A 24,672-nucleotide genomic window follows, 5' to 3' on the forward strand; every position below is an offset into this window, starting at 1 on the left:
CTGTCATTTACACGATGATCTTTCAGTCTATCTTTCCCCAAATTCAATGATCTAGAGGACAGAGCGACCACAGCAGCCGCCAGAGGGTATCATCATGACACCGCGGGACAACCCCACTGAGAAGGAGCCTTCACCTCCTCTGCCTCCTCTTGTCCTACCGATGGGGCTGGACCCACCCACACCGCAGCCATCGCCACCTTCTCCATATGGTTCATGGCAGCAGGAGGTGGACACGTACCCTTCTGGTTGTTTTCCGAGGTATGTTTCCGCCAAAGCACAAGCTGGATGGTGGGGTACAGCCAGTAACTTGACGTCCCCTGCTGCCGCAGCTTCCGGCCCGGGGATGGGCTCACATTCCTGCCTCCCCCGTCGAGGTTGCACTCCCTACACAACAACGGTCCATCACTTATGGGGGGGGGGGGGGGGGGGGGGGAATGTTCTGGCATAACCACAATCACTGGAACGAAGATGAAGAATGCAAGAGAACAGGAGGTGGTGAAACGACATCGGCCAATGGTATGCTGATTAGGGCCACACCGTGACAGGACTGGCCTCTACAAGAGGAGAATATAAGCACCGCTCTTGCCCGTCTTGGCTGGTTGGTATTCACTCAGTATTTGGGCAGTATTCACACAGTTTTAGACCAGCACTGGCAGAACGGTTAGTGATCGATATCCATTGCTTGTTGAATATTGTCCTTAGCAAAGACCATTACTGTTTCCATGTCGTCCACTGCTTGTGACACGTGTTGTAAATACATGTTAAGTACTGTCATTCTTCTTATTTGTAATAAAAACTATTAATGTGATTGTGCTTGTATTGCTGTATACCGTTCCAAGAACGCAGGCTATACTAGGCACCCTATACTAGAGGAGTAGGCCCCCCACCTATACGATGAGGCACAATGGCACATTATGTTTTTGAAGTTTTATTGTAAATCCTCAACACATGAACTATTAGTCAAACAATCAGACCATTATCAAAACAGCCCTCTAAAGACATTTCTCCACCCAGACATAACCTAGTTGTTTTTATCAAACAAATATGACAATGAACTTTTTCTGTATTGTGTTATAGTTATTGTTGCTGGAAGATACAAAGGGAACCAGCCATATTTTCCACTATGAGGTTCTGTGTGCAAATTCCACACCCTGCTTGTTTGAATGTCCATACATGCACTGCAGCCACAAGGCTGATCTTTTCCTATAAGTTTAGTTGTAATTCTTAATCAGAACTAAGCAGTTTCAGAGAGCATAAGAAGAAGAGTGCAACTATTTTGCAGCACAGTCTTTCTTGAGTGTTCAACTCTGTGAGAAGACTGGAGAAACTTCTTTGAGTCATTAAAGATGTTCTGCACTGAGATCAATATCATCCATCAACCAGTGAAAAAGTAACTGCAGGAAATTACAGACGTATCGTGACACTATAATGATGATTCCTTTGGGATGTATTGAGCAGTAGAGAGCAAGTTAAAGTCAGTAAATTTCAGTTTTTTACTAGTATCAGCAGATAGTACATCACACACTGCAACACAATAAATGCCCCAAGAATTTTAATTGCTATGCTATTTGCATCATTATATAGGAAGATCTAGAATGGTGTCCACTTCGCCTTGTGAAGAACTGCTTGAATAAAGAAGCAGCTACATAACAGGATTCATCTACTGGCAATAATGGCTGGAGGGATCAGTGACAAGCTGATCACATGCCTCACAATCACACACTGTTCCTTATACTGCCTTCTGGGTCATTCCATGACAATTCAACCAATTTGAGAAAATGTTCCAGCGGATAGTCTCAGATTTGGCTTAAATTTAGCACACCAATGTTACCAAGTGTGGGACATTCATGTACAAAATTTTAAGTTCCAGAATTATGGCTTGTGAAAGAAGGTGGCATGACCCGGAAATTGCAACCCACATCTGGCAATCTATCTTCAGACCCAACTTCAGGTCTTAACAACTTTGGAACTATTCCACACAGTCCACTGAAATTTCTACAACCCAGTAACATCCACTTAGAGAACACAGTCTATGAATCAAAACCACCAACAACATATTTCTGAGGGAAACTAATAAATTCCAAAATGTGATTAAAAAAATGTAATATGTTAAAAGGTACATATTGTAGGAGCCCTCTATGCCAAATATAATTCACTCAAAAAGGGTATAATTTTTTTTGTGGTAAGCTTAATGTGGCCTGAACACACACAGAACTCATCTTGCACATATCAGTCACATGAACAGAATTACATGCTCACGAAAATACAAAAATTTGAAAAATTGCCTGAAAAACATGGATTTTCTAAGTGTGGTAGCACAAAAGGGACTAATCATATCCAAGCCAAATTTCAAACACTGCATAAGTAGACCATAATATAATATGTGGCAAAATTTCAACTTGTTATAGCAAGGCATTTGTGTACAATAAAAGTTGACAGAGATGTATTTGGTTACGTTTCTTTTAACACGATTTAGCAAGTAATAGTGATGATGCATACAGCTTGTTTCAGATAAAGCTGCAGCAATTGTTGGGAACCATAAGGCAACAGAAAGTTAAACAATGGTAGTTTTCAGTGACAGAATGAGTCATTGTTAGGCAAGAACAACAAAGGAAACAGACAACAATTACAGGTTACTCATGCTTTTAAGATTCTAGTTCAGACAGTATGGAGGCAGAAGAGTGGTGCTTTTGTTCAAACAAGTTGCAGTATTGGTAGAGCACAAGTATCTGAATGCCATAAAACAACATATGTAACAAAATGTGGCATTCACTTTGTACTGTATGATCTGGATGAATCTGACCAAGATTTGTTGCTATGGAGATCCGGAATACATCCTGTGGGCACAAGAAGTACAGTTCCAGGAAACTTTAGTGTTTGTTATCATCATATTAAAGTGTTTCTGGATAAGTATTCTTTCCTACAAAGAAGTTGTTTTGATTCATTTCGGATTTATAAGAAGGCAATGAAGCGTAGCCTCGGAGAAATTGATATAAAATCAGTATTGAAAATGAATCAGTGCATGGGACTTAACATAAAACCACGACAAAAATTATGTTCCAATGCTAAAACATGAAGAATATTCTGATAATTTACATGACAGTGATGAAGAGTATCAGCCACCTACAACCACAGCGGATGAGCAATTAAAAACTTCAGTGACTGCTCTTGGTTTGTCTCCCATGAAGACACACAAAGATGGGAAGAGAGACAGGCCCAGCTATGGTAGAAGAAAACTACAAGAAGCTCAAATGGAATTAAAACACAAATGGTGGAAGAGGAAGAACTATCTGCTCCAAAGGAACAGAAATCATGCCAGAAGTGCTCTAATTCGGACAAAATTGTGTATGATTTGAAAGAAAAATGTGCCGTATCCACACACCAGAAAAAAGTAGCTATTCTTACCCTTGCACCTTCCAGCTGGTCTATTGACTACACTGCAAAGGAATTCAATGTTTCTACATATATGGTAAAGCAAGCAACCCAAGGAGTGTTTCCACAACTGCAGCAGGCTCAGGGTAAGCAACTGAGTTCAGAAATAAAGGTGATAGTGTCAGAGTTTTATGAAAATAATGACTACAGCTGAATAATGCCTGGAAACAAAAAGACTATGTAACGGTGAAAATGGGAAATGTACATGTACAGATGCAAAAAAGACTGTTGCTATGCAATATATCAGAACTATATGTAGAACTCAAGGAAAAGTATCCCAATACCAAAGTAGGTTTATCATCTTTTTTCAATCTTCGGCCAAAATGGGTTGTGCCTGTAAGTGCAAGGGGGGCACACAAAGTTTGTGTATGTGAGACCCATCAAAATGTTAAGCTGATGATTGCTGCTATAAAGCATTCTGGTCTAGATTACAAAAAATGGTTCAAATGGCTCTGAGCACTATGGGACTTAACATCTGAGGTCATCAGTCCCCTAGAGCTTAGAACTACTTAAACCTAACTAACCTAGGGACATCACACACATCCATGCCCGAGGCAGGATTCGAACCTGCGCCCGTAGTGGTTGCACAATCTGGATTACAGAGGTGCAATGAAGCTGCTAGTGTGTGACATCAATTCCTACCAGTGCATGATACACAGGTGTGAAAAGTGTCCTGGTAAGGCAAATCTTGCAGGACACGTGAAGAACAAACTGTATGGTGAACTCCTTATGGCTGACAATGAACTTGTTCCTTATAAACAATGGACACACATGGATCGCACAAGTCTTGAAACAAAGCAAAGTACAGTGGAAGATTTTCTTGAAATGTGTTGTCAAAAAATAGACAAACTGACCACACACAGCTTCACAGCAACAGCACAATCGGCTTATCTCCAGTTTTGTAAGGATAATTTGAAACAAGACGAAATTATAGTAATACTAGACTTTTCTGAAAATTATGCATTTATAGTTCCAGATGCCATCCAAGGATATCATTGGGACAACAGTCAAGCAACTCTCCAGCCATTTGCGATTTACTATAGAGGTGAATCAGGTGATGTACTTGTCATGAACCTGTGCATTTCTAGTGACTGTTTAATTCACGATGCCATTGCAGTTCATGCCCACATTCGCACGGTCATGGCATATGTGAAAAACAAGCTGCCTCACATACATTTTGCGAAATACTTCAGTGATGGGGCATCTAGTCAGTACAAAAACTGTAAAAATCTCAAAAATTTATGCACGCATTACCATGATTTTCAGATTCATGCAGAATGGAATTTTTTCTGCAACAAGTCATGGTAAAAATGTATGTGATTGTATTGGTGCTACCATTAAGCACATGGCATCATGAGCTAGTTTGCAGCACCCTACGGAAGGTCACATTCTAACACCTCTTCAATTATTTACCTGGGTACAGAAAAATATGTCTGGCATACAATCAGTCTAGGTTTCGAAAGATGAAGTGAAATCAGTTGAAGAGTTGCTAAAAAGTAGACTAAAACACGTTGAAACTGTTGCAAGCACAAGGAGCCATCATCACTTCTCTCTAGCGGACTCTGACAATGTGTAGATGAGCAGACTGTCTGGTTATAACTATAGGTTCATACACAAACATGTGTCTTCACAGTGTGTCTGACTCAGGAGTCGGAAGCAAAAGCAGCAACATACAACCAGGTTGCTATGTTATTGCTGTTTGTGATGACAAATGGTACTTAGGATGTGTTGCAGAGTGCTGTGAAGCAGAAGGTGATGTATTTGTGAACTTCATGGCACCAGCAGGACCAGCAAGATCATTTCATTGGCCATGTTTGGCAGACTGGCGTTGTATTCCTTTTGAAGATATTCTAATGACAGTTCCAGTTCCTACCACAGTTTCAGGAAGACAGTACAATTTGCTGCTCAATGTACAGAGTACAGTAGCTAAAGTGTGGGAGAACTTCTGTTCAAAGCACAATCAACTGATTTTTAGCAGTTAAGGTGCAGTAAACATTAATGATAGGTTGTGTTAATCTGTCTATATGTTGTTGCTTAGTGATTAAACAGTTGTGGGAGACGATAAAAAGAGGCAGAACAGTTTACGATGTGTTTTTACAAAATTGTGTTGTGGAACAATGGCCACATTACCAAATACATCTGTCAACTTCCATTGTACACAAATGTCTTGCAATAACATGCTGAAATTTTGAGATATATATCATTATGGTCTACAGTGTGTGAAATTTGGCTTGAATACCACTTGACCCTTTTGTACTACCACACTTCAAAATTCCATGTTTTTCAGGTAATTTTTCAAATTTTTGTATTTTTGTGTGCATGTAACTCAGTTTTTGTGACTGATATGGGCATGGTGAGTTCTGTGTATGTTTAGGCCACATTAAGCTTAGCCCAAAAAAATTCATACCCTTTTTGAGTGAATTATATTTGGCATTGATGGCACCTACAATATGTACCTTTTAACGCATTACATTTTTTAAATCACATTTTGGAATTTTTTTATTTTCCCTCAGAAATATGTAGTTGATGTTTTCATTCATGGAGTTTGTTCTCTAAATGGATGTTACTGGGTTGTAAAAATTTCACTGGACTGTGTGGAATAGTTCCAAAGTTATTAAGACCGGAAGTTGGGTCTGAAGATAGATTGCCAGATGTGGGTTGCAATTTCCGGATCACGCCACCTTCTTTCACAAGTCATAATTCTGGAACTAATTGGCAGGGGAAACTAATACTTTTTTACATGAGTTTTCCACACATGGTAGAATTAGTGTACTGAATTTCAGTCAAATCTGAGACTATGAGCTGGAGCCCCTGGTTGAACTGACATGGAATGACACTTCTAGGCAGCAGTCGGTCAGTCAGAATGAGCCTCAGACGTAATCCACGAGTGGTGCTCATGTTTGCATTTACTGCTTCCGCTCAGTGAAATGCTATTGCAACCAAGCTGGAAAACAGGAAATGGTTTGACTGAAGATCAACAGACACTTGCTTTTTATGTGGAGTGCTGAAATGTGAAGTATGGAATAGTGCATACCTCAGCTCACAAAGGCACTTCAATTCTTTTTATATTCAAATTTGATTGTTTGTTGTTCTGCGACAACATTCTAGTAGCTGTCATAATATTTTAGTGACTATTTATGTCCCATAAACTTTGAAGTTTTCGACTACTGCTCCTGATGTCCTGATACTACCCCATGTAACAGATATTTTCATAAATGGAGACTTAGCTGGAACAACAACAATTCTCATGTAAGATGAGCTCTTGTAACATAAAATAAACACACAGTATAGCAAAACTTGCCTGGCGCCAACTGTATTTTTCTTTAGTACTCCCGTACAGAAGTTATAACATTAAAATGACAATTAAGTGATTACATGAAGGTCAATAAGATAATACTTTTGCTAATCAGCAAGCTCTGCATTGACAACTGTTACTGCAGACGGTGTGTACTAAGAATGAATGTAGGTATGCTTCTGCCTAAGCCTAAATTTCTATAATTTTCCTGCCAAAGTAATTCAGTGTTTAGTGTGTAATTTTTTTAACTATTATTTGACGTTCACTCTCAAAATTTTGAGGGTCAGCCTTACTGTGATAACACACAATCCTCCTTGCAATGCTTCCATAGGATTTTGTCAATTTTGTTTATTGCCATCTCATGATGATAAAACACACACATATTTCCATTAAAAAAGAAAAAAAAGACATACATTAACAGTGAATTGGCAAAGAGTATCAGCTGTGACAGCTTTTGATGAAAAATCAATCTCAATCTCTCTCTCTCTCTCTCTCTCTCTCTCCCACCCCCTCCTCTCTTTCACTCTGAACTGACTGACTTCATTCTGTTGTAGCATGACCTGTACAGGAGTGTTCATAATGTCACACCATGTCCGCAGAAGGAGAAATCACATTGCACCAAAACATATAAAGGTGGGTGACCTACAGGATATAAACAAGAGCAATTTAGCATGGAAATGAATAAAAAAATTTCACCCATTTCATCTTTTAATAAGTTTTCTTTTCTTATTTGATTCTTATTAACAGCTTGGGTATTTGAAATATATTTGCACAGCTTCACAAATATGAGGACAATTGCCATTTACATAGACACTTTGCAAGGTGAGATTTGCACTCTGCAGCAGAGTGTGTGCTGATATGAAACTTCCTGGCAGATTAAAACTGTGTGCCGGACCGAGACTCGAACTCGGGACCTTTGCCTTTTACAGGCAAGTGCTCTACCAACTGAGCTACCCAAGCACGACTCATGCCCTGTCCTCAGAGCTGGCGAAAGTAAAGCTGTGAGGGCGGGGCGTGAGTTGTACTTGGGTAGCTCAGTTGGTAGAGCACTTGCCTGTGAAAGGCAAAGGTCCCGAGTTCGAGTGTCGGTCCGGCACACAGTTTTAATCTGCCAGGAAGTTTCACTTTGCAAGATGTCCAAGACAAATTCTGTGTCTGTGATTCAACAGTAGTTTTTCTTTCAAAATCACAATGAGAAATACTTCTAATAGTTAATTCCAAAGACACCATCACCACAAACAAAAGTCAGTGGAGTTAATATTTGTGATATTCAATTCTAATCTCTATGTGTCAGTTATAGAGGGTAATCTTAAGACATAATTCAATTTCTTCTGCAATAATGCACCTGTCACACGTTATGATAGTGAATTTTCATCATATATACAATTAACTGTAACATCAAAACACAAAACAACTTATCCCTTGTTACAATGGAAATATTAATACATATCTGGAAAAACAGTTTAGTTAATAAGATTCTACGTAAATCATTATGAACTTCAAAATGAGTTATGAAGTTTACTACTTCCGTAAGCATATTTCCCAACACTTCTGTCAACAGTACACCAAATGAGCAAGCTGTATCTTAATTACAACCAATAATGGAGAAATTATGAGGAGGCACTCCACAATTCTGGGAAATACTTATTACACCTCACATTACAAATAAACCACCAACAGGAGACTAAAGCACAATGTGTCTTTCACAGTCACAAAAGAAGAAAAATGCCTATGCCACCACTCTTAGCCTTAAAGATAGAATTTATTGATTAGAAGCTACAGAAATAATCAAGCAGTAGTGAATGTTATAGTCATTAGTTGTCCTTTTAGCCTTAAACTGAATAACAATCTGTTTCCTTAAAACTGTACTCACAGTTTATGTAATGGTTCCAAATATCCAAAGAATATCTAAACACATGAAATGTACCAGCTAGTGAAATACAGGTTTGCAACAAATGAATACGACAAATTACACCAACAAGACATCTATGGATTTCTCTATTAACATCTCAACATAGGAAATACATCAGCTACAGAAGATCAAAAACTGATGAGTTCAAAATTCACCTCACCTCCTAGCACCATAGTCAGAGAGAATAGATGATGACTGGTAGTAATCATGATGATGATACTGTCCTGTTCTGTATCTGCAAGAGCATGGTCTACATCAATTAATGCAATGTAAATGCAAAGCAATATATCAGCAACAGTATTATCTTATGTTAAAGACAATAAAATGAGCATGTCATCATCTGCTGCTGAAGAAATAACAGTAAGTGCAATGGACAACTGGTACCCATGTGTGTATTCTTATAATGACAGGACTACAACACTGGCTTGCAAAGGCTTTTCATTATAGAAAGAGTACATCCATTAATCAAATCTGTGATACCATGATGCACTGTGTAACAAGTACTTCACAATATTTTGTACCCATAAAATCAATACTAAATCATCTAACAAATTTAATTTATCAAAAATGTGCAGGATTGTCGGATCTTGAGACCCTGGTCATAGAACTTTTGAAATAAAAATCACTTGTAGTTTCTTTTTATACAAATAAACAAATAGTAGAAATACAAAATATTATAACATTAATTCAAATACAGCTTCCATAATATATTACACTAATTACCAGAAAATGGTAACTGTGAGCTTAAGAATGAAACATAGTCAGCACTCTCCTGAAACAGTTTAATCAAGTTACAGAAAACAAATCATGATGACCAAGTTAGATAACAAATCGGTATCCTCTTGAACAGGGGTGCACCATTTTATGGCTTTAATGTCTGCCTTTGGTTTGAATGAACTAGCATGAGTCTAACTAAAGCAACCTGAGTTACTTATGTGAAATAGGGTGGATAAAGGAGAGAGGGGAAGTGGTAGGGCCAGATACTTACACCTTGGACTATATTTTTCCACTATCAGATTTTGCACTATTAAATAGTCTGCTTAAAATAAACATAACTGATACACTTTTTGAAACCTTTTTTACCTACTGATTATCATTCTGATGCAGTACAGGAATCAACGAAACATAAGGCTCTGGTTTTTCGCTGTTATGTTCCACAAATTGTTCTTGTCTGAACCGAATTTCCCAGCATGAACACACACGATATAAACCAGCTTTAGTGTATGACATATACTGACTATAGACAATATTTTGACTGAAAAGATAGACGCATTTGTGTTTAGTAGATGATAGCATTTGTGACATCTACCTGTGAGCTTTCTATTTGTCAACCCAAAATTCTGACACTGTCAACAGCACCCATGTTACCTCTCACTTACAAGGCACCAAATATCATTGAGTATAGTCTAAAATGAAAAATGTTTTCCTCCCTCCACCCTCCCCCACCTCATTAACCAACTAATTTCTGCCATAGACTTCTTAATGATTTCCTTCAACACATCAAAAAAAGTACAAGGTGTACAACTTTGCTTCCGTCATTTACCGATGGGTGACAACAACGGTTAGTAGCGGTCAAAAGAAACAGATCGCAGACATCAGGCAGTTAGCTTGGACCTCAGTCAACATAACCTCATTCAAACATTAGTCGATTTGTATCTGCATCATAAAGTTGTTCCTGATTGAAAATCTCATGTTGCGAGTGGTTTCAAAGCTTCAAGAACGGTGATTTTAATGTCGTAGACCGGCATTGTGGTGGAAGAGAGAATGTTTTCGAAGATGCAGAATTGGAGACATTGCTGAGTGAAGACTTGTGTCATACTCGACAAGAATTGGCATGATTAGCGTGAGTGACATATGCCATTCAAAACGTCTCAAGGCTACGGTCATGATTCAGAAAGAAGGAACTTGGGTCCTGTGTGAGCTGAAACCAAGAGACGTTGAACAGCGTTTGTGTGTTTGTGAACAGTTGATTCAGAGGCAAAAACGGAAGGGATTTCTGCATCACATTGTGACCAGGGATGAAAAATGGGTTCATTATGATAACACTAAACGCAAAAAATCATGGGGATATCCCGTCCATGCTTCCGCATCGACGGTCAAACCAAATATTCACAGCTCCAAAATCATGCTCTACATTTGGAGGGACCAGCTCTGCATCGTGTACTATGAGGTGTTAAAACTGAGTGAAACAATCACAGGTACCGATTATCGAACTCAGTTCATGTGTTTGAGCAGAGCATTAAAAGACAATACAGTGAGAGGCACGATAAAGTGATTTTGCAGCATGTCAACGCTTGACCTCACGTTGCAAAAGAGGTCAAAATGCACTTGGAAAAGTTAAAATGGGAAGTCCTACCCCACCCACTAGATTCTCCAGACATTGCTCCCTCTGACTATCACCTGTTTAAATCAATGGCTCATAGCCTGGCTGACCAACACGTCCGATGTCATGAAGTCACAAATTGGATCGATTTGTGGATCGCTTCAAAAGATGAACAATTTTTTCTGACGCGGGATTCGTACACTGCCTGAAAGATGGGAAAAAGTAGTGGCCAGCAATGAAAAATATTTTGAATGATACATATGTAACTAATTTGTTTCATTATAGCCTCAAACATATGGGAAAAAAACAGCATAAAGTTGTACACCTTATACATTTACTTACTGCATTGCAACAAAATGAACAAATATATTGTCACTCATGTGAACTGTCACACTTAAGCAATCTCTCTCTCTCTCTCTCTCTCTCTCTCTCTCTCACACACACACACACACACACACACACACACACACACACACACACACACACACACACACACACACACACACAAATTTATTTCTTGGCAATATTAGGACATACATCCTATGAAACAATCACTGGATGTCATAAAATAGAAATTAGGATGCCACACATGCTGCTATTGTATAACAAAAATATATGTTAACAATTGCATAAAATACCCTAAATAATTTCAGAATTGCTTAATGCATACCACAATAACAACTTCTAGTGTACATGTGTAACTTCAGACACAAGCTAACAGCCTAAAAACGAATAACAGTGATTTAGGATTTTTGGAATAAAATATATGAAATTTGTGTTTTCACCTAATAAATTTCTTTGTGGAGATAATGCACGAGGCGTGTTCAAAAAATAACATGGATTTTCAAGCTTCACATGTTATGTTAGTCCAATTCACATGATTTCACTTGGTGTTGTGTGGAAAACATAAATGCAAAGTATCTGCACAATGTCAGGAATATCGAATACTTGTCCTATTGCCAGCTGTCCAAAAGGTTACTTGTATTTTGGAGCATTGGCAATTACTTATTTCATACAAAAATGGATCAGAGAATTTGTATAAAATTTTTCCATGGAGAAAATGGAACAAAGTGTTACAGCTGTTAAATATTGCATTTGGCGAGTCTGCTATGGATAACATAAGAGTTAAAGAGTATATACGCTCTTTGAATAAGGCTTTGGAGACATTTAAAATGATGAACAACCTGGACATTCCAGTACAATCACAATCAAAGAAGTCACTTATGATATTGGCATACCAACTGGCGCACACCATAAGTTTTTTTTCCCATATTCTTCGGGTGTAAAATGTGCAGCAGAAAAATTTGTTGAATTTTGAACAAAAACAGTGACAAATGAAGATTGCTCAGCAGTCACTAGATGAAGTCAACAATGATGCACAGCTTCTGAAATGTGTAATAAAACAAGATGGAACATGGTTTTTTTGGATTTGAAAATGAAATTAAAACTCAGTCATCCCAGTGGATGCATCTCCGAAACCAAAAGAGCTCGGCAATTGGACTCAAGAGTTAAAGTTATGTTCACTGTGATCTTCAATTTTAATGGCACAGTGCACCACGACTTCCTGCCATAAGGCTGAAAAATCAATAAGTCCTGCTAACAAGTTCAATGCTGTTTGTGAGAAGAAATCCACGGGAGTAGGGCAGAGGAGGGATACCATCCAGATCTGTGCCTAAACAATTCAGAGGTTTTGCACCATGATAATATGCCTGTTTAAACTTTGTTGCTTGTTCTGAATTTCTGGTCAAAAACAATACTTTAATGATGACCCAGAAGCCATATTCACCACGCATGGCCCCACGTGACTTCCTTCCGTTTCCAAGAATAATGAAAACCTTAAAGGGCTGTTGTTTTACAAGCATGGAAAGATTAAAATCACATTGCTGAGAGAGCTAAAAGCTATTCCACAAATAAGTGTTCCATAAGTGTTTTGAGAATTAGAAGAAGTGCTGGCATAAAAGTCTAATAACTAATGAGGACGAATTTGAAGGGGATAACATTGATGTAGATGAATAAATAAAATTATTTTTTAAAACAGAAAAGACAGAAAAATCCCCATTATTCTTTGAACACACAGTATGAAATACAACATTGTACACTTTCACATATCAAGCACGTGATGGTATCTTTACTTATTCTTAGTTTTTAGAGCTGAAACCCTGACTCTTGCTTTTCGTGGGTGATGTTCTAACTGACCAAGCTATGCCGGCCTGGTTGTTCAGCTGGTAAGAGCATTGCCTACAAAAGCCAAGTTTCTGAGTTCGTGTCCTGGTCAACCACATAGTTTTACTACTTAACAGATTTTTTCCACAAAATTGTGTAAAACTTTATTTTATTAGTACTGATGTACATCTTGATTTTTTATTTTTATTTATATTTATTTATTTATTTATTTGGGGGGGGGGGGGGGGGGAGTTGATGCAGTGGGAGAGTGACCAATTTAAAGTTAAGATACATCACAAAATGCTCGATTACATTCTACAAAGAATATAAACCATATTTATTTTAGACAACACAAAGCTGCTGGTAGAATATACATATATACCTGTCATCATTTTCAGAGCTGCGACCAGAATGAACACTGCCTCTGTCTTCAGAGTATACACCTTGTTGATACTGATGCTGATCCCCATAATACTTTGCATACCAATCAGCATATGCAGCTGGGTTTGTTCTCCTGAGGTTTTCATAATATTTATAACTATAGTATGCCTCATAATGATAACGATCCAAAGCAGGTCGTCCATAATAACCATAACCTAGAAATGTAATAAGCACATGTTACTATCTTAATCACAGAGAGCAGGGAGATGATTGGGAAAGGATGCACAGCCAGCCATCATCCTAGAGCTAGTCAGTGGATCATGTTAACTGGTCAGTAAGTCCGAGTTTTCAACTAGTGTGCCACCATCTATTAGCTCCAGTACTACCATATGAGATGGCAAACAAATCGGAGACTGACTGGAGCAAATGGAGGGTGTGACCATTGCACTGAAACAGTGTGTTACTGAAAGTGTGCTTCAAATGAGTATTTTCAGCAGTGTCGTAGGAAGCTATGAGAAAATGGTGGAGGTGCTCATTTGATTAAAAAAAGACCCTGTCTGTTGTGGTATACTACGTCAGCTATTGCCTATGATTTGTTAATATGGAAAATTTGAAGCTGAACTTTGATACTGAGCCTAGGTAACACTGCAGGTCCTTCTTTAACTGGCTAGGTAAAGTCAATTTTAAGGGTAGAAGAAGGTAATGGCATCCTGCCTTCAACACGACCAAGTCACAACAAGTTCAATATTAAAAATATTTTTTCTTTTAAAATAACTGGCCACAATCACTAATTGCTTTCTTGTCACATACAAAAAGATGTATTTCATTGTCCTCCAGTTTTTCCTCGTTTCAGTGACAAAATTTACAATGTTTCTATTACGTTAAATTCAAATGCAATCTTCAAATCTTTCCTCACCATACTAACAACTTTGTCCTCATAAAACTTATTCCATTGAATGACAGACTGATTAGAGTGGCAATCAGTTTTCACAATTATACTGCATTTACCCAAGTGTAAGATGACCTTGAACGTAAGACAACCCCCCTTTAGAAAGAGGCTCTTTGAGACAAATTTGTTTTTTACATATTCTGACTAACCAAAATAGCAAACTTTTATTGACTTAAGGGACTTGCCTAAAATGTTAACATTACACCTATTGCCTTTTTTCTGTAGTTAGCCAGTCATCTGTGGTATCACTATTTTTAATCATCATCATCATCATCATCTCATTGTCATCCTAATAAAACAGCTGTGAGACTTAACATCTCTGTTTTCACAAATATACGGCTATTTCTTCCAAATATGTTAGGATTTTTGAGGTTGAGGTTACTATGGGACTTGAGAACATAACTGTTTTTTTCTGAACACTTGGTGGATTTAATTTCTATACTAATGTGAGATGCTACAATATCTCTTGTTTCCAAACACATTGTCTGCCCACTGCTCTCACATTGGTTAGGATCACCAGCTGACACATCCCAATCATTCCCGTCATATCTCACAGTGAGCATCGGCAACAGTGCTGCATGAAACATGTAAGCACACCATTGGTCTCAACTTAGACCTTTTGCACCTCCCGCAGACATGTACACTATGCGATCTCGAGTATCCAGGCACCTGGCTGATTGGTTGGTTTAAGGGGTTGGAGGGGGGGGGGGGGGGGTGGAGGACCAAACTGCGAGGTCATCAGTCACTTGTTTCCAGTAAACAATTACCCAAGGGAAAGAAGAAAACAAAGAAGACATATGGCACAATAACAAGAGGAAGAACGACAGAAAGACAATCAGCACTACTATGGATAAAAACAGGAAAAGAAAACCACAGAGAGAGACACAAGAAACAGGGAGAAGAGGTTAAAAACTAGAAAGCAAATTACCAAGGCTGGCTGACCATGAGAATAAAAAAGGAGAAGCCAGCCACTTTGAAACACATGAAAACTTCCATCCTAAAAGTCCTAGGGTAGAGGACACAGAGGGACAAAGAACATGTGCTAAAACTCATATCAAATGATAAAACCCACTCTCACGAATAAAACTTAAAACTAAAGCTGCTGTTAAGGCATTGTCACCCAACACTGAAGGTAGGGTGCTAGGAAAGTTAAAAGTCCACTGCAGAGCAGCTACAAGTGGGCAGTCTGGCAAGAGGGGGATGACTTATTTGGGGCCCCACAGCGACAATGAGGTGGGTCCTCGCGACAGAGGACGTAACATGGCCAATGCTGAGCCAACAAAGGACAACTGATTCCCTGCGAGAAGCCCGCAGGGAAGACAGACTTCCACACATTTGCAGTCTCCTTAATGACTCACAGTTTGGTGTGCATAATATTATGCCAATCCGTCTCCCAAAGCCGAAAAACCTTGCGGCATAACACAGAATGCAGGTCAGTTTCAGAGATGGCCATCTCCAGGAGTGGTTTCTGCATTGCCTGTTTTGCCAACCGGTCAGCAAGTTCACTGCCTGGGAGAAGGGACCAAACTACGAGGTGATCGGTCCCTTGTTCCTAATAAAACAATGCCACAAGTGTGAGAGTAAAACAGACATAACACAAAACAGAAAGAAAGGAAAAGCCACAAGAACGAAGAAAAGGCAACGGACATTAAAAGGAACAAAGGAGGACACGAAAACAACAGAGAGATGCTAGAAACAGAAGAGAGTAAGACATGAAAGCAGATTACAGTGGCTGGCCAACCACGAGAATAAAAATGGAAATCCAGCCAGTCTGCAACACATTAAAACAACCACCCTAAAAGCAATAGGGTGGAGGACACAGAGGGACACAGGACGTGCTAAAACCTACATAGAAGTATAAAACCCACTCTCGAAGATAAAACATAAAACTAAAGCTGCTGTGGAGGTATTGTCACCCAACACCCCAGGCAGGGTGCTGGAAAAGTTGTTAAAAGTCTGCCGCAGAGCAGCTAAAAGTGGGCAGTTCAGCAAAAGGTGGACGACTGTCATTTGGGAGCCACAGCGACCACTGAGGTGGGTCCTCGCAACGGATTAGGTAACCATGCGTTACCCATGTATGGCCAATGCGGAGCCGGCAGCGGACAACTGATTCCCTGCGAGAGGCCGGCATGGAAGACTTACACACACTCATAGTCTCCTTAATGGCATGCGGTTTGTTGTGCATGCTGTTCTGCCATTCTGTCTCCCAAAGCCGGAAATGCAGGTCAGCTTCGGAGATGCCTATCTCCAGAAGTGGTTCCTGCATCACCTGTTTGGCCAGCCTGTCAGCAAGATCATTGCCAGGGATTCTGACATGTCCTGGGGTCCACACAAACACCACAGAACATTGGGACTGTTCCAGGGTATAGTTGGACTCCTCAACCAACGCTACCAAAGGGAGGTGAGGGTAGCACTGGGGATAGCTTGTAGGCTGCTCAATGAGTCAGTACACAGGAGAAATGACTTGTCAGGGCATGAGCGGATGTACTCAAGAGCACGAGATATGGCCGCCACCTCGGCAGTGAAGACAATGCAGCCAACTGGCAAGCAGTGCTGCTCAATATGTTCTCCACAGAAATATGTGAAGCCTACATGACCATCAGCTATTGAGCCATCAGTGTAAACCACTTCAGAGCCCCGGAACACGTCAAGAATTGAGAGGAAGTGACAGCGGAGGGCGGTGGGGTTAATGAAGTCCTTAGGACCATGCAAAAGGTCCAGACGAAGCTGCAGTGGAGGGACACCAGCCTCCACCAGTATGCTGGTCACCGGACTCGTTCTAAAAGCACCTGTCGCTAACTGAACCCCACAGTGGTGGACAGGGTCGAGTTAATGCAATACTGAAGGAGCTGTCAAGCCATAAACCACACGCCCATAGTCAGTTCGGGATTGGACAAGAACTCTGTAGAACTGCAGCAGCGTACAGCGATCTGCGCCCCAATCGGTGTTGCTCAGGCAATGGAGGGCATTGAGGAGCTGCCAGCACTTATGCTTAAGCTGACGAAGATGAGGGACCCAAGTCAATTGAGAGTAGAAAAGCAGTACTAGGAATTGATATGTCTCCACTACAGTGAGTGAGTTCCGGATGAACATTACGATGCCAACAGAAGTGCATGACACACACCACTTTTCAGCTGAAAACTGGAAGCCGTGGGCTAGATCCCATGACTGCGCCTTGCAGATGGTTCCCTGGAGGCACCGCTCAGCAACAACAGTACTGGAGTAGCAGTACGAAATGCAGAAGTCGTCTGCATACAGAAAAGGTGAGATGGAGGGCCCGACAGCTGCTGCTAGACCGTTAATGGCCACTAAAAATAGAGAGACACTCAATACAGAGCCCTGCGGGATTCCTTTCTCCTGGGTATGAATGGAACTATGGGAGTCACCAACTTGGACATGGAAAGTATGGAGCAATAGGAGGTTTTGGATAAAAACCGGGAGTGGTCCCCAAACACCCCACTCATACAATGTGGCAAGGATATGATGTCACCAAGTTGTGTCACATGCTTTACGTAAGTCAAAAAAGACAGCAATCAGGTGTTGCGATCTGGAACAGGCTCTTCGGATGGCAGACTCCATGGACACAAGATTATCAGTGGTAGAGCGACCCTGGCGGAAGCCACCCTGACTTGGAGCCAGCAAGCCACATGACTCCAGGACCCAACCCAACCGCCGACATACCATATGTTCCAGCAGCTTACAAAGAATATTGGTGAGGCTGATGGGCCGATAGCTTTCCACATCAAGTGGGTTTTTACTGGGTTTGAGCATGGGAATTATGGTGCTCTCCCACCACTGCAATAGAAAGAAGCCATCGCACCAGAGCAGGGTGAAGATGACAAGAAGATGTCACTTGTAGTCAGATGAGAGATGTTTAATTATCTGGCTGTGGATGCAATCAGGCCCAGGAGCTGTGTTGGGGCAATGTGCGAGGGCACTGAGGAACTCCCACTCTGTAAATGGGGTGTTATACGGTTCTCTTCAGCATGTAGTGAATGAGTTGACGTTCCCCTCTAGCCGCCGTTTGAGTGTATGAAAGGCTGGGGGGTAATTCTCAGACACAGAGGCTCGAGCAAAGTGCTCAGCAAAGTTCTCCACAATCGCATTTGCATCGGTACATAACTCGCCATTTATGTTAACACTGGGGACAGCTGTTGGGGCCTGGTACCTGAAACGATGTTTGATCTTTGCCCAGACTTGGGAAGGTGACGTGTGACACCCACTGTTTGAGACTTATCTCTCCCAACATTCCTTCTTCTGTTGTTTGATAAGGTAGGGAACATGAGCACAGAGCCGTTTAAAGGCTACGAGGTGCTCCAGGGAAGGGTGCCACTAATGCCACTGTAGAGCTTGCCAACACTCCTTAATTGCTTCAGCAACTTCTGGTGACCACCGAGGGACTGCCTTATGCCCCAGGCACCCTAAACAGCGATGGATCGCGTTTTCTGCCACAGAAACAATTGTGCTAGTCACCTGCTCAACCATCACATTGATGTTACCATGAGGGGCAGATTCAGCGGTGACAGCAGAGATGAAAGTTCCCCAGTCCACCTTGTTCAAAGCCCATCTGGGCAAGCCTCTGTGTGCCTAATGCTGGGGCAGTGACATGAAGATGGGGAAGTGGTCACTACCACACAGGTCGTCATGTGCTCTCCAGTGGATAGATGGGAGAAGTCCTGGGCTGCAAATTGATAAATCAATGGCTGAGTAACTACCATGAGCCACACTGAAATGTGTGGTGGCCCCAGTATTTAAGAGGCAGAGGTCGAATCGCGACAGTAAAGTTTCGACATCTCTGCCTCGGCCAGTAAGCATGGTACCACCCCACAAGGGGTTATGGGCATTAATATCTCCCAGAAGTAGGAAAGGTTTATGGAGTTGATCAATCACTGCAGCTATACTGCACCATCTGGAGGAAGATATACATTGCAGACAGTTATTCCCTGTGTCGCCCTTATTCTGAAAGCCACAGCTCCAAGAGGGGTTTGAAGGGGCACATGTTCACTACAGACCAACTTTAGGACATAAATGCAAACTCGAGCTGACACTCGATTATAATCGCTACGGTTCCTGTAATATCCCTTATAGTCACTGAGGGCAGGAGTCCACAATGCTGGGAACCAGGTTTCTTGGAGGACAATGCAGATAGCAGGCGTAAAGGTTAACAGTTGTCGTAGTTCGGCCAGGAGGTGGAAAAAACTGCTGCAATTCTACTGGAGGATGACATCATGACACTGGGAAGGCATTGACTTTCAATGAGGCAGTTTACGCCTCAGAATCAACTGCTGCCACCAATTTATTGCCTGAGCAGTCTATACCCACTGTGTACGAGGGTCTGGTGAGATCTAGGTCCTCAGCGGATGCCAAAATCTCCACCCCATCCTCAGCCGCAAAGCTTGTAGGTAGTGACGGTGTGGGTGACACCGCAATTTCCTTGGTCTTATGGGTTTTCTTTTTGGATTTCTCTCGCTGCTCCTTGGGTTTCCCTGGCTGTGAGGACTTCACTGACTCAGTCTCTGGGACTGAGGATGAACACGAAGCTCTACGACCAGCTGCTTTTGGGCTCTTCAGCCACTGGTGGGTGTCATCTTTCCCACTAGAAGAAACCTGGAAAGGGAGTGACCCAAGGGTTGGTTTGGTTGTTTGGGGGGAAGAGACCAAACATCGAGGTCATCGGTCTCATCGGATTAGGGAAGGATGGGAAAGGAAGACAGCCTTGCCCTTTCAAAGGAACCATACCGGCATTTGCCTGGAGCGATTTAGGGAAATCACTGACCCAAGGGACCGGGACCCCTTCCTAGCAAGAGAAACTGAAGAAGACTTACGCTTCTCTGGCTTAGAAAGCGAGACAGACGTTCACGATGGTTTGGGGGAGGTTGGGCGGGAAGGTGGCGTTGCTCCCAAAGTAGGTGGTGCAGGAGCAACAGGGAGTGAAATGCCCCCCCCCCCCCCCACCCCCCAATCATCAAGGGGGCAGGTGTAGTCTTCTGGCTCTGAGAGGTGACCTAGGTTAGCGGAGCTGATGGTGGCAGAACAGTTGTAGTGGCGGCGGAAGACGATGTCATACACACAGGATGCAGGCGTTCAAATTTTCTCTTAGCCTCAGTGTAAGTCATCCCGTCCAGGGTCTTGTACCCCACGATTTTTCTTTCTTTCTGGAGAATCCTGCAGTCACTTGAGCAAGGCAAATGGTGCTCTCCGCAGTTGACAAAGATGGGAGGTGGGGCACATGGAGTATTGGGATGTGATGGGTGTCCGCAATCTCGGCATGTGATGCTGAAAGTACAGTGGGAAGACATATGGCTGAAGTTCCAGCACTTAAAGCACCACATCGGGGTAGGGATATAGGGCTTTACATCAAACCAGTGGACCATCACCTTGACCTTCTCGGGCAATGTATCACCCTCAAAGGTAAAAATGAAGGCACCGGTGGCAACCTGATTGTCCTTCGGACCCCGGTGAACACGCTGGGTGAAATGTACACCTCGCCGCTCTAAATGGGTGTGCAGCTCATTGTCGGACTGCCTAAGAAGGTCTCTGTGAAATATGATACCCTGGATCATATGTAAGCTCTTATGGGGCGTGACGGTTACAGAAACATCCCCCAGCTTGTCACAAGCGAGTAACTCCTGTGATAGGGAGGATGCTGTTTTGATCAAGGCTGACCCAGATCTCATTTTGGACAAGCCCTTCACCTCCCCGAACTTGTTCTCTACATGCTCAACAAAAATCTAAGGCTTCATTTGTCATGAAATATTTCCCATCAGCTCTCGAACATACAAGGTACCGGGGCAAATAAGATCCGCTGCCATCCTTAGCCTGACGTTCCTCCCATGGTGTGGCCAGGGAGGGGAATGATTTGGGGTCATACTTCTGTGTGTTGAATTGAGCTCCTGATCGCTTAGAGACTGCTGATGTTTCACCACCAGCAAGAGATGATGGACTACGCTTCATCGCGTGTCATCCACCCTGATGGCACCCACTCCGACCAGGGAGCCTCCCCACACGCGCCACCCAGCCGCAGCAAAGGCCACCTGGCAGGATGGCCATTGCCGAGAGTCCTGATGCCCCACGGGGATGGGGACCTACCCCTTGGCATACATGTGGAGTTAACAGAGCAGACATCAGCAGAGTGATCCCTGTGGGGCGAAGGGTACATAACGGCCTCACCACAACGGACTGGCTACCGTGCTGGATATCAGGTGCAAAGAAGTCCATGGTCATCGTTGATGCAGAAATCGACACTGTGTAGTACATGGTGGAAAACACACCAAGGAAGGTGATCTCTCCCAAGAAATGGAGAGTGGACAGGACTGCAATGCGATGCGATGACGAAAAAGTGGGCTAAAGATTTCAATGCACGATGGACACGATGCACCTTGTAAGGCACCCTTCCCCAATTGGCTCGCTCCTCGGGAAAATTTTGAAGAATGGAAGTCGAACCCTACAGCGGATCATCACATAAAGGCCGGGACGTGTGAAACTCCTTTTAGTGGCCTCGTACGACATGCAGGAATACCTCGGGCCTATTCTAACTCCCAGACCTGCAGGGTGGAGTCAGAACAGAGAATAAACAGAACAGGAATAGATGTACTGAAGTGCACGAGATATGGCCACAAGTTCTGAAGTGAAAACACTGCAGCCAGTAGGCAAGGAATGCTGTCCAACCGGGTCTCTGCGGACACAGGCAAAGCCATCATTACCATGTCATCAAGCTGTTGGATTAAACAATTTCTGAGTCCTGGAACATGTCAAGAATAGAGAGGAAGAGACAGCGGAGAGCGGCGGGATTAACGGAGTGCTTTGGGCCATGCTAAAGGTCCAGACAAAGCTTCGGCCAAGGTGTACACCACGGAAATGTACGTGAATGAACTTCAAGTAGAGGTGGTAAAGGGAAGGAATCCAGTTCGGAAAGAAGGGATTGCACGAAAACTGCAAGCATGAGCCCTGACCTGGGTCACCGATGAGGGAGATGAACTGCCGTGGGCGGGAAAAGGAGACGGTAATTCGGATGCTCAGGAGAACTACGAATGTGTACAACATAACTGGTGAGCAGTTGTGCACGTCGGATCTGCAATGGAAGGCCTAAGGCCACCACAGGGACACTGGTCACCAGACTCATTCTAAAAGCTCCCGTCGCTAGGCAAACGCCACAGTGGTGCACTGGGTTGAAACACTGCAACACTTAGGGTGCTGCCAAACCATAAACCAGACTCCCATAGTCAAGGCGGGATTGAACAAGGGCACTGTAGAGCTGCAGCAGCGTAGAGCGATCTGCACCCCAGTTGTTGTTGCTCAGGCAGCGGAGAGCATTAAGGTGCTGCCAGCACTTCTGCATAAGCTGGTGAAAGTGAGGTAGCTAAGTCAATCAGGCACCGAAAACCAGTCCTAAGAATCGATATGTCTCCACTACAGTGAGTGGATCATCATTAAGATAAAGTTCAGGTTCCGTATGAACACTACATCGCCGACGTAAGTACATGACACACAACTTCGTGGCTGAAAACTGGAAGCCGTGGGCTAGAGCCCATGACTGCGCCTTGTGAATGGCTCCCTGCAGGTGCCCTCAGCAACACCTGTACTGGAGGAGCAATACGAAATGCAGAAGTCATTCGCATACAGAGAAGGGGACACTGACAGCCCTATAGCTGCTGCTAGGCCGTTAATGGCCACTAAAAATAGAGATACACTCAATATGGAGCCCTGCGGAATGCCATTCTCCTGAATACGGGGGAACTATGGCAGGCACCAATTTGGACATGGAAAGTATGGAGCGACAGAAAGTTTTGGATAAAAATCGGGAGCAGGCCCCGGACACCCCACCCATACAATGTGACAAGGATATGATGTCGCCAGGTCATGTCATATACTTTACGTAAGTCGAAAAAGATGGCAATCAAGTGTTGGCATCTGGAAAAGGCTGTTTGGATGGCAGACTTGAGGACACTAGATTGTCAGTGGTAGAGCCAACCTGTCGGAAGCCACCCTGACATGGAGCCAGCAAGCCACATGACTCCAGGACTCAACCCAACTGCTGACCTACCATATGTTCCAGTAGCTTACAAAGAACATTGGTGAGGCTGATGGGCCGATAGCTTTCCACATCAAGTGGGTTTTTACTGGGTTTCAGCATGGGAATGATGGTGCTCTCCCGCCACTGTGATAGAAAGAAGCCATCGCACCAGAGCAGGGTGAAGATGACAAGAAGATGTCGCTTGTAGTCAGATGAGAGATGTTTAATTATCTGGCTGTGGATGCAATCAGGTCCAGGAGCTGTGTCGGGGCAATGTGCAAGGATGCTGAGGAGTTCCCACTCTGTAAATGGGGCATTATAGGGTTCACTGTGACGTGTAGTGAACGAGAGGACTTTCTGTTCCATCTGCATTTTTGAGGGTGCGAAAGGCTGGGGGGCAGTTCTCTGATGCAGAGGCTCTAGCATAGTGATCAACAAAGTGCTTGGCAATTGCATCTGTGTTGGTAGAGAGCATTCCATCGATATTAATGCTAGGGACACCTGTTGGGGTCTAGTACCCAAAAAGACGTCGGCTTTTCGTCGACACTTCAGAAGGTGACGTATGACACCCAATGGTCGACACGTACCTCTCCGATACTCCTGTTTCCGTCTTTTATAAGCAGGCAAACGCGGCACTGAGCTGCTTAAAGGCTGTTAGGTGCTGTCAGGAAGGGTGCCATTTATGTCACTGTAGAGCTCGCCAACACTCTTAATTGCCTCAGCGACTTCTGGCGACCACCAAGATATTGTCTTTTGCTGGGGACACCATAGGGAACAGGTGATTGTGTTTTCCACTGCAGAAGCAATTGTTGTAGTGACCTGCTCACTCATAACACCGATGGCACCATTTGGGGGAGATTCAACAGTGACAGCAGAGGTGAAGGCTACCCAGTCTGCCTTGTTTAAAGAAAATTTGGGTGGGCGTCCACAGGCATGACGCCAGAAGTCCTGGGCTGCGACCTGATAAATCAATGGCTTAGTAACTACCATGAGCCATACTGAAATGTGTGACAGCCCCAGTATTTAAGATGCAGAGGTAGAGTTGGGACAGTAAATTTTCAACATATCTGCCACAGTCACTAAGCATGCTGTTATCCCGCAAGGGATTATGGGCTTTAAAATCTCCCAAAAGTAGGAAAGGTTTAGGAAGTTGATCAGTCAGTGCAGCCAATACGTTCAGGAGTACCGCACCATCTGGAGGGAG

General features: G+C 42.7%; 1 protein-coding gene across 4 annotated transcripts in view; it reads right to left on the reverse strand.

Annotated features, from left to right (window-relative positions):
* LOC126298662 (protein transport protein Sec16A-like) overlaps nt 1-24,672 on the reverse strand; it is a 218,653-nt gene that overhangs the window by 85,832 nt on the left and 108,149 nt on the right. For 2 of the 4 annotated variants that reach the window (XM_049990085.1, XM_049990086.1), the window contains exons 11-12: nt 13,508-13,721; nt 8,800-8,874 (exon numbers count right to left, since the gene is read on the reverse strand). In XM_049990085.1, coding sequence (XP_049846042.1) covers nt 8,800-8,874; nt 13,508-13,721 — 289 coding nt within the window. The remainder of the gene's footprint in view (nt 1-8,799; nt 8,875-13,507; nt 13,722-24,672) is intronic. The other 2 variants (XM_049990088.1, XM_049990087.1) reach the window with 1 other exon arrangement.

Source organism: Schistocerca gregaria, chromosome X (assembly GCF_023897955.1).
Source record: "Schistocerca gregaria isolate iqSchGreg1 chromosome X, iqSchGreg1.2, whole genome shotgun sequence".
NCBI classification, from domain to species: Eukaryota; Metazoa; Arthropoda; class Insecta; order Orthoptera; family Acrididae; genus Schistocerca; species Schistocerca gregaria.